This window comes from Larimichthys crocea, chromosome XXIII, assembly GCF_000972845.2.
Source record: "Larimichthys crocea isolate SSNF chromosome XXIII, L_crocea_2.0, whole genome shotgun sequence".
In the NCBI taxonomy this organism is placed as follows: domain Eukaryota; kingdom Metazoa; phylum Chordata; class Actinopteri; family Sciaenidae; genus Larimichthys; species Larimichthys crocea.
In genome coordinates, this window is record NC_040033.1 from 658,509 (window position 1) to 669,880 (window position 11,372).

The window sequence follows — 11,372 nt, forward strand, 5'->3', positions numbered from 1 at the left end:
AGCCTTTCTATTCTTTGGGCCCGGACATGTCGCTCTTCTTCTTCACCACAGGGCCTTTTTTAATTATTATGATCAAGTTATGATTTATGTCCGAAATCACTGTTTATTCGACGTTTATCGATGAAACTTGAGCGACTTTAAATCTTTTGACTTCACAGCTCTCGGCTCGGCTTCGCTTTAAATCCTCGTCTCAATAACTGTGGAGTCGGCGGGAGCAGATTTCTGCTGTTGAACGTCTCAAATAAAATAAAATAAATAAAGCCGACAGCAGACCTTCAGTTATGAGGATCTTTGAGTGTGTGTGTGTTGTGTCTGTCTGCAGTGTGTATTCGGGCCACCAGTCCATCCTGATCCCGCCGGTGGAGCTGGAGTCCAACCCGGCGCTGTGGCTGCTGGCCGTCAGCCAGCTGAGGGTGCGAGACACCTTCTGCTCCTACAGCGTCATGGAGCTCTGCACCAAAGGACTCGGGCTGCAGACGGAGGCGCTCAAGGTCAGAAAGACACCGATACGACCGACGTGTCAATTTTTATGTTCCGAATATCGGGATTTTTGTTGTTTTGATGTTTGTTTAGACTGCAGGAATGCAGCTCTGGGTTCAGCCGATGTCCTGCTGCGTGTGGAAATGAAGCCGTCATGTCTGAGTCTGCCATCAGTCTCATTTGCATAATGATTCTTGTAGTCCTCGTGACGCTGTGATTCATCTCCACCAAAAAACAAAAACTTTCCCAGGAACTCAGAGTGCTCGCTCGTGTTCCAGCTGGCAGAACCGGGGCCCTAAATTTAGATCCTATATGATAGTTTCAGGTGTCCAAATAGTCCTTAGTCCTACATTCCAATGTCCCGGGGAACTCTCAGGCCTGAGCTTGCAGGACTCAATATCGCTGAGCGGTCAAAAACTTTCCACAGCGCCGTGATCGTTAATATCAGGATGAGAAACCGACACTAATGATAAATAGCTAATAATAATGATAATGCTGATAAATCAGAACAGAGATCGCGGGAGTGCGACGAAAAATCCTCCATGGGACAGCGAGGGCGCGGCGAGAAGCGAGCCGGATCCAACGCAGCACGATGTCAGACGCTCAGACCGGTCAAAGATACTCGACCTGTCGTGTTCCGACTTCTGAATCTGAGTCCGACTCGAACTTTCGCTGCAGAACAGAGTCACGGAGAAGATGAATTTGGTTTGAGAGAGAGAGAGAGAGAGCGGTGGTTGAGCGACACAGACAGCGAATGAGAGTGAGCGAGCGCCAGGCACTTCTTGACTGTTTCACAGCGATTACGTTCAACACAAACAGACACAAACTCGCCTCAGCCGTCCTCTGTCCTCGCCGTAATAGCTTAACTCTGTCGCCGTCTGTCTCAGCCTGAGGCCGCCTGATTGGTCGCTGATGGAGTTAATTTTAGTTTTTATCTTTCTTTGGGTCTCCATGGAGACAGAGGAGCAAAGGCAGAGTGAAAAGTACAAATGTTTCTTTAGTCGCAGTCACTGACATGAAAACCTTTAAACGTTTACCTCAGGAAGAACTCGCGCCGCTGTCGTTTGAACGATTTCATTAATTAATTAATGAACTTTAGTCCTCTGTGTGACAACATTTCCTCCCTCTCGTCCAGGCTCGAGGTCTGGATCTGTCCCGGGTTCGGGCCTGCGTCGTGGTGGCGGAGGAGAGGCCCAGGATGTCGCTCACACACTCCTTCTCGAAACTCTTCAAAGACCTCGGACTCCACCCGCGATCCGTCAGCACCGCCTTCGGCTGCAGGGTCAACCTGGCCATCTGCCTGCAGGTAGAAACACACATGATACATGAAACGCTTTACAGTCCTCCTCAACGACGATCACATGCTCACCGCCTCTGTGTTGTGATTGGCCGCAGGGCACTTCAGGACCGGACCCCACAACCGTCTACGTGGACATGAGAGCGCTGCGACACGACAGGTACGGCAGTCCGTCAGCTTGCGTCGCGTTGTTTTCTTTCTCTTCTCTCTCCTCCGTACAAATCCGTGACATCTCCACCACCCGTGTGTTTTCAGGGTTCGGTTGGTGGAGAGAGGTTCTCCTCACAGTCTGCCGTTGATGGAGTCCGGAAAGGTGAGTGCGATTCAGATCGACTCGTGGCTTTACACGAGGATCAAAAGTTTAAGAGAGCTTCGCTTCGCACGGCGAAAACAAGAAAGTGTTCAGATGCAGAGGGACTATTTTCTGCGTCCGCCCACGTTCAGTGAGTCAAAGCAGACAGCAGGTTTGACATCCGTCCTCCCTTTGAGTCTGTGGAGAGGTGGGTGAAGAAAGGATGGCATCACATTTCATCAGACGCGGCTCCCACGGGTTCTTTGAAATCCTTGAAAGTTTGTGACTTTGAGGGGAGGGAAAATCAAGGCCTTGAAAGAATTTCTCTAAGAGTGTGTGTAGTAACCGCGTTTGTGAGTTTCTGTGTCTCAAACTATGGCGTTGTTGGGTCCTTGAATTTGACAAGTCCTTAAAAAGACCTTGAATTCAAGATGATTGTCTCTTTTATTGTCCAGTACTCATCAGCACTGCCACACCTTAAAGTACACGAGAAAACTTTTTATTTTTCCCCAAATAAAAAATAAAGATACTAATGATCTCTCTCTAAAAAAAAAAACAGGACTGCAGCCGCTCGTCACATCCTGACAGATGGTGAAAGAAAATCATAACCTGCAGTGTACGACTCGCCCACATGCAGCAGATGAAGTCATGTCCGTTTATTTATAGACGATTTGAGACACTGAAGGCAAAAACACGTTTTGAGACTCTGCAAAGAAAACACACAGTTAGATCTTCATTGGACTTTTGCACATTTAAATTCTACATTTTCAGAACACGCCGATGACTGGTTAAAGTTTTACCATGTTCACCTGTAGAGTCTGAAAATCTTTGTTTCAGCAGCATCCACCAAAACTTCCAGTTTAATAAACTCTGCAAGCTTCTATGGAGGAATTTGCATATTTTTTTCTATTGTATTACATTTTATTTATACATTTATTCCTTTTTTCATGGCGGCTGACACTTTTCTGACGTATGTCAACTCTAAAATATCAACAACATGAAACAAGAAGTTTGAATCTGGCTTCGTCCAGTAGTTATTCATAGAAGATAACAGAAAGTTTGTGCTTTTTTTGTTGAGATAATGTTTCATTTGCAGAAAAGTTGAACAGATAATTGTCTTAATGTAGTTGGTTTCCCGGCGAGTTCGTCCTCTTCACCTGCAGCTGTCTCGCCTCCTCCTGCGCGAGTCCTCTTCAGAATCTGCCGCTTCAGCCCAGCGGCAAATCACACCCCCCTCATCCGCTCGCCGAGCGGCACTTACTTCACTTTCATTACGGATCTCTTAGCAACCGACCAAACTCCATCAGCAGCGAGGTCACCGTGAGAGCCGACAGCACGACACGGCGTCTAAATATATATCAGTGAACCTGAGAGAGAGAGAGAGGAGGGAACTCGTGTCGACTGATTGTGTAACTTTGTAAGAGCAGAAACAGAAAATCTGTTATTTTTTTAATGCATTAAAATCAGCTGTTGAGAGTTTGTTGCCCAGGAGACAAATTGCCAAAATGTTATATATTCAATTTGTTGCCATATTCAGTCGCCTAAATCTGACACACCGGACCTTTAAATATAAGTTTGAGGTCCTTTTTCAAGTAGCTGCTTTCTGCAGATTAGTAATGCAAAATAAAATATGATGCATTGTTACAGATTAGGATAAGACGTGTGAACGTCTCGGGCGTCACCGTTAACAGCTGCAACATTAAAGCGATAACGGATGAACAGATAAACGCAGCTCGACACAGAACTGCTTCCACGGATTAAAAGAAACGTTTCTTTCTCGTCATTCTCACGTTTCAAGAGGAAGCCTGAGCTCTGACGTCGCTTCAGAAAGTTGAGAAACGTCGGCTCCAGAGGCTGAAAGTTAACGAACGCTTAAATGAAACGTGTGAAAAGTCGAGTCCGGCAGATTAAATTCGGCGTTTGATGGACGGTTTTTAAAGCAGCTCTGGTCTGTGAGGGAAGATGACAGATCTTTTCTTGGAGCCCCGATGAGACGTCGAGTCTCTTCTTCCCCCACACTGACACACAAAGAGAGGATGTCATGTTTCAAGGGCTGGTCATCGATCAGCCCGCTGTTTATTTTGACTCACTGCATGTAGGAGGAGGACATAAAATATATATATATATATATACATCTCTGTCTGTCCGTTCTTTGAATGCTTCTCCTGCAGGATGTTTGACTGTGAGATCTCAGTGGACTTAAATCTAATAAACTCGTGTTCGAGTTGTGTTCACTGCCTCCTCGCTCGCTTTATTAAAGTTGTTTCAATATAAACAGCTGGCTCTATTTCTGGAGTTTTGTAGTCATGCTAAAAAAAAAAAAATCAAAAGTGAAGCGGTAACCACGGCAACTGATTTCTCTCCATCTCCTTCTTCTTCTTCTTCTTTTTTTCTCTGTTCTGTTCTTCCAGATTCTACCCGGAGTTCGTATCATCATCGCGAACCCGGAGACCAAAGGACCGCTCGGAGACTCGCACCTCGGAGAGGTCGCCGGACACGAACTGCTCCTTTCTTTTTTCTTTCCTGTTCTTCATCTTTCTGTCATATGTTTTTATTTCTCTCTCTCTTCTCTTTGTCTTTCTGTCCTTGTTTCTTCTTGAAATCTTTTCTTTTCTTTCTGTCCTTGTTTCTTGTTCTTTGAAATCTTTTCTGATGCCTTTTCTTTCTGTTCTTGTTTGAAACTTTTTTAATCCTCTTTAACCTTTCTTAGATTTTCTTGACCTTTCCTTTCTGTCCGTCTTTGTTTCCTCTACGTTGCCTTTGCTTTCCTTTCCTTCATCGTCCATTTCCTTTTCTCATTTCCTTCCTCTTCTGTCTGTCTTTGTTCCCTCCTTCCTCAAAGTAAATTTGTTCATTCAATAATGTGGGTGCATGAACTTCACGTAATAAGCTGAACTCTGGAAAACAAGAGTTCATTTCATGAGTTTCTCACTTTGTAGTTTTTGTATATTGATTCTTTAAAAATGAAACATTATGAACATAGTAGGAACATTACCTCTGGCCTCTCGTGCTCCTCCTGCAGATTTGGGTGCACAGCGCTCATAACGGCAGCGGTTACTACAGCGGTTACGGCGAGGAGGTTCTCCAGTCCGACCACTTCAACTCCAGGCTCAGCTTCGGAGACACTCAGACGGTCTGGGCCAGGACGGGCTACCTGGGCTTCCTCCGTCGCACCGAGCTCACCGACGCCAACGGAGGTCAGCGTCCTCTCTTGACTGCATCGCCTCAGCTCCTTCACGCTGCACCAGCATGACCTCTGTGTTTGTGTGTTCCTCACAGAGAGACACGACGCTCTGTTCGTGGTGGGAGCTCTGGAAGAGGCCATGGAGCTGAGGGGGATGAGGTATCATCCCATCGACATCGAGACCTCCGTCATCCGTGCCCACAAGAGCATCATGGAGTGGTAGGTGTCAGATTAGGGAACATGAGCCTGCAGACAAACTCCTAAAACTCCTAAAAAGGTGTGTTTCTATGAAGGGGAATCTCTCTCATGGTCGGTGTCAGGTTATTACCCACACCTTTCCTCCGTCACACTCAGCAGCATCATGGAGGCTCGAGTCGTTCTCCTTCTCTCTGACATGACGCTCTGATGTTCTTCAAAGATTTCTGTCTTAGCACAAAAGTCAGTGCGACCGCCATCGAAGGCAGAAACACTCACAACTTTATTCAGTTACATTTCCATGTCGTCGACCTGAAGTCTGCTTATATATTAAAGATCTACATGATTGTAGGAATCTGTGTTGAGGCTCACTACAAGGAGTTAGTAGAGATGGACCGGGTCTGAAGATGAAGCCCTCGTTTAGCCTCTGAGTGTTTTTTAAATCCTAAACGTCGGCAGGTGTCTGCTAAAAATCCTTCTCATGTCATGAGTCTTTAAAATCATGAAGGTTTCCGTTAGTCATTGACATCTCGTCACATCTTAGCACGCTGTCCACTGTCCTCCTTCAGCTCATGTTCAGAGGAGAAGAACGATTCCACAATTTAAAAATACTTCATGACGAGTCTTTAAACTCCTGATGCTGGAAAATCGACCCTGTTGTTGTTATATCTTCACATATATATATATATAATTTTATCATTTTTATTGGTGCGTTAACGTGTTGCCAGGCGTCCATGTCACTGTTGATATGTAGCAGAAAACACTTCAGGTGTGTTCTGCTGCCTCCTGGTGGCCAAACATGAAGCATGAATGAGTCAGTGATGATGAATGAACTCTCCTCCTCCTCCTCCGTCCTCCTTCAGCGCCGTCTTCCCCTGGACCAACCTGCTGGTGGTGGTGGTGGAGCTGGAGGGCTCCGAACAGGAGGCCCTCGACCTGGTTCCCATGGTGACCAAGGCGGTGCTGGAGGAGCACTACCTGATCGTGGGCGTCGTCGTGGTGACGGACATCGGCGTCATCCCCATCAACTCGCGCGGCGAGAAACAGCGCATGCACCTCCGCGACGGCTTCTTACAAGACCAGCTAGACCCCATCTACGTGGCCTACAACATGTAGCCTGAGTGTGTGTGTGTGTGTGTGTGTGTGTGTGTGTGTGTGTGTGAGAGAGAGAGCTAGCATGCGTTTGTATGCCGTGCATATCGCCGTTGTTGTTCATTTATTTCCCAAAAATCAGGATGTACTGTATTTTTGAACCTGCATATAGTGTGTGGTCTTAAATCGTCCGTTTTCTTTAAGTCGTGTTGTGCCGGTTGGTCGATTGGCTGATTGATTGATTGATTGATTGATTGCTCAGTGGTGGTATGATCATTTTTACACCCCCGTTCAATCTCGTGACCGTTACCAGGAGCTCTGTCACTGTAGAAAGCCTTAGGGGAACACTGTGTACGGGGCGGCCGCTCCAGTGTCGTCTTTCAGAGAGTTCGAGGAGGTCGAAGTCGAGGTCGAGAGAGAGAGAGGAAAATACTGAGACCGTGTCCGTCATCATGTTTGGTCCAATCCAAAAAAAAAAAAAAAAAATCCAGATTTGTGGTATTATTTGAATTAGAACAGGGGCAGCCAGATTATTGTAAAAATATAAATATTGTACATAGACATAATAATCTATATGGAGAGGTACCTAAAACACGATGAGGTATAGTAGCCCCTATATGCAGCTCTCTCCACCTGCACCCTGTGTGTGTGTCTGTGTGTGTGTGTGCAGAGTGTGTGTGTGTGTGTGTGTCTCTGTCTTTGAGTGTGTTCATCACGTCCGTCAATGTGCGACAGGGACATTTTACATAGTTTTAATGTGACTCACGCAACAACAGATTTTTAATCCGTAGACGAACAAAATAAGAGAATTTATCTTTTTTTTTTTTTAACGGAGACGAGAAACAAAAAAAAACAACAACAACAGTGTGTGTGTGTGTGTGTGTGTGTGTCTCCATGAGTTCATCTTAAAGTTCGGAGAGGTCGCGACCTTTCTCGACTATTTTAAGAAACGAACAAACGCAGATTTACGATGTTAGTGTCTGTCGATGACGTAGTTCTTTTTCAAAGCTGAACTGTAACATGCACAATAATCAGTTTTCATCAAACTTTCTCCGAGTCCCTGAAGCGCCCAAAGCTCATCTCAACGCCGAGCGACGTGCACTGTGTGAATATAAGAGAGGGAATGTTACCGTTATTTAAAGAGTTTATGGGAAGACGCGGCAGCCGTCGACGATTCGAACGCTGTGAACGTCCGAACATCTGGAGGCTGCTGGGAAAGTTTACAGGAAGAAGCTCATAAAGTAGCAATAATGGCCACAAGGACTTTCTTCACTGCAGAGATTCGACACGCCCACGTTCATTAGAAGTTTCTTGAAGTTTCTTCAGGTGCTCTGTAGGTAGATTGTTTAAGAGAAATTAATGAACTAATAGAAAGATGAGCTCACAGAAAGACGTTTTAAAAGTTGCAACGGTCGAATCAAGCTTTGACTTCTGAGGATTAAACAAACCGCAGCATCACTTTGTGCCAAACATGAAGTTCTCTGCTCTGTTTGCTGCCTGAAAATATCAGTTTCTGATATCAGGAGAATTATACGAAGCACAAAGTCCATCCAGACATTATCTGTGAGCGCTTATCCTCCTCGCAGCCGACGTTCACGCCTATAGACGATTTAGATTTATTTAATTTACGACTTAACCCGTCTTTTAAGTGCCGTCTTCTTCATAAAATATTCTTTGAGTTCAGAAAATGACACGACTAACTTTGAAACACTCTGAGCTGAGATGAATTCATCTCTGTCTCTCTAGCTCAGGGTGGCCTCAGCGTGTCATCGCGCCACCCTTTAAGGACCGCCCACAAAATCCTGAGACTGAAAACTTTTGAAAAAGTCTTTGAAAAGTCTTTTCACGTGTTTTCAGAAAGTTCAGAGCTGTGATTCATCAGACCTGCCCTGCTCGTCGGCTTCACGTTCATCCAGAATCCTGAGTGAAGAACGTCCTCCAGGCTTCGGTACAACAGTTACCACCTCATGTGCACTGCCTCAGACGTTCCCTCACCTTTAACGAGGACGCACGTGATTTACAGAAAACATCAGTTCACCCCCAAAAACCAGGCGGAGTGATCCACGCCTCTCGGCTAGCTGTGAAGTGTTGTAGTTCTCAGCAGGTTTAGAAAGAAGCTTTTTATTCAGAGTGTTGGACGTTTTTATTTTGAATAACTCAGCATCATCTGTGGATAAAGTATCTAATGACGTCATCTCATCTCATCTTTGTTTGTTTCTGCGTCGTCGTCTTTCAGCAGATTTTTATCCAAAAAAAACAAAAACAAACAAACAAAAAAAAGAAGAAGAACTTTATGCATATCAGAAGTTGCTTAGCGCTTGTTTGGCTCATAGCAGTTTGGGTTTGTTGGTAGCAGCGTAGCGGTCATGTTTAAGTCCCTGTGTGTGTGTGTGTGTGTGTGTGTGTGTGTGTGTGTGTGTGTGTGTGTGTGTGTGTGTGTGTGTGTGTGTGTGTGTTGTGATGGGAGGGACATTCGATAAGAAGGAAATCCCATCAGAAAAACCGGAGAACTCGTCTGAGGATTCAGGGGACCGGATGGGAGTGAGGCTGCATGGTGTGTATGTGTGTGTGTGTGTGTGTATATTGTATGTAAATAGTGTTGATTTTGTACGGTACAAGTGTGTGTGACTTGTTTTGTACACATGATAAAAAGATTAAATGACACTTTTATAAGAGCCTGCTATTGGCTCACCGTCACACTATACAGTGCAATAAAGTGCTTTGATTGGCTAAAACTCAGACTAGTTTTTATTGTTGTTGTTGTTGTTGTTGTTTGTGTTGATTCTCATAAACCATAAATATGAACCTCACGGTGTCAGGATAACATTTACAATGAGCTAGAGTCAAAAAAATACATTTGCAAACGGCTCTCGTGGCCACAAATGTCACTCTACAGAAATAATTCATACATTGATCTGTCAACTTGGATGAAAGACCACCATCTCCAGCTTAATCTGTCAAAAACCGAACTCCTGGTCATCCCTGCCCATGAGTCAATCTGCCATGACTTCAACCTGAAAATTGGTACTGTCACTATTACCCCTAACCATGCTGCTAAAAACCTGGGCGTCGTACTAGATGATCGTCTTTCTCTCTCTGAACACATTTCCTCCGTAGCGAGGTCATGTCGCTATGCATTGTACAATATTAGAAAAATCAGACCGTACCTGACCCAATATGCCGCTCAGCTCCTGATTCAGGCTACAGTCAGCTCCCGCCTCGATTACTGCAACTCGCTCTTGGCTGGCCTACCTGCTTGCGCGATCAAACCTTTGCAAATGGTCCAGAATGCCGCAGCGCGACTGGTTTTCAATCAACCTAAAAGGTCACATGTCACCCCACTCTTCAGCGACCTGCACTGGCTGCCTGTAGCTGCCAGAATTAAACACAAAGCTCTGACGCTAGCCTACAAAACCATCTCAGGATCTGCCCCTGCCTATCTCAGCGTCTTACTAAAGGCTCACGTCCCGACCAGGGCGCTACGCTCCGCTCATACAAACCGTCTAGTTGTACCCTCGCCTCTCGCAAAGCGAGGTCACTCTAAACTCTTCTCTGTGGTCGTCCCCAAATGGTGGAATGACCAACGGCTACTAGAACAGCAACATCCCTTTCTACCTTTAAAAAACTTGTAAAAACCTTTCTGTTTCCAGAATGCTTCCCTGCCTAACAAAACTAACAACTACTCTGTGTCCTTTACACCTTTCTCAGCTTATGTCCTCCTCTGTAAGTCGCTTTGGATAAAAGCGTCTGCTAAATGCAATGTAATGTAATGTAATGTAACATAGAAACGTAGGGAAATTCGTGGGCTACGCAGCGATATCACTGCTGAAGCCGTCAGACTTATAGTTTTGGTGGGAGACGCGCTGATGCTCCAGGATCACCCACCGACAGCCCCATCTACTCCCATGTAAACTGGAGAGGAGAAGTTTCCCAAAGGAGCACGGGGCACCTGTTCTTTCTCTCTCTCCCCAGGTCACATTTTTTAACTTCACACACTGAAATTCAGCATTCACATGGTCGACAAGATGAGGATGCTCACGCTCATTTGGGCTTTTTGATGCCTGTGGTAGATCTTCTTGCATGGAGGTGCTTGAGGCGTCCACAGGAGCTTTGTTAACATCTATGGAGTCTAAGAGGGCCGTCCAGGACAGAGCTGGACCTCAGTCTCCTCAGTAAGTGGAGATGACTTTGACTCTTCCTATATAGGACGTCTGTCAACACTCCCACCATCTCCATGTCCAGTGCCTGGATGTCCTCTTCCTCCTGAAGTCCACCACCATCTCCTTCGTCTTGCTGCCGCTGATGTGAAGGTGGTTGTGATGACCCCACCCTGTACTCCTGCTCCTTTCCTTCTGATGGCTGTTTGACCAGAGAACTTCTGGAGGTGACATCTGTCGGTGTTTGAGTGAACACCATGGAGCAACCTTCACTGCAAATCACTTCCAAGAAACATGAAGGTTTTCATCCTGAATATTTCAACATTTTTTTACATGCAGAGGTGATTTGAAAAATGCATTCATTCATTTAAAGGGTCCGGGTTAGTTGGTTCCATAGCAATCAGCTGATCTTTCTTAGTTTCAAGAACTTATTTCTGCAGCCTGAAACACTATTTAAGTTAATCACAGACGGGAGACAAGAAAACCAAGATCATGAAGAAGACAGAGAGAGTTTAAAGACTCCATCAAGTGCTTTAACATCCGGCATCATTTAAATACAAACATTTCACTGCTCGCTGACTTTTCCTCTCAGGCGTCCTCACTCCTGCTGTTTTTAACATCTGTAAACTTTGAAATCAGAGTTTACACACACACACACACACACACACACACACA

At 45.3% G+C, this 11,372-nt stretch overlaps 1 protein-coding gene across 3 annotated transcripts in view; it reads left to right on the top strand.

Moving 5' to 3' along the window:
- Positions 1–7,053, top strand: part of LOC104934169 (disco-interacting protein 2 homolog C) — a 43,420-nt gene extending 36,367 nt beyond the window's left edge. For all 3 annotated transcript variants that reach the window (XM_027274331.1, XM_027274332.1, XM_027274333.1), the window contains 8 exons: positions 323–491; positions 1,616–1,786; positions 1,876–1,937; positions 2,033–2,090; positions 4,481–4,555; positions 5,092–5,266; positions 5,349–5,472; positions 6,312–7,053. In XM_027274331.1, coding sequence (XP_027130132.1) covers positions 323–491; positions 1,616–1,786; positions 1,876–1,937; positions 2,033–2,090; positions 4,481–4,555; positions 5,092–5,266; positions 5,349–5,472; positions 6,312–6,564 — 1,087 coding nt within the window. In that variant the 3' untranslated portion in view covers positions 6,565–7,053. The remainder of the gene's footprint in view (positions 1–322; positions 492–1,615; positions 1,787–1,875; positions 1,938–2,032; positions 2,091–4,480; positions 4,556–5,091; positions 5,267–5,348; positions 5,473–6,311) is intronic.
- The last annotated feature ends 4,319 nt before the right edge of the window (positions 7,054–11,372 follow it).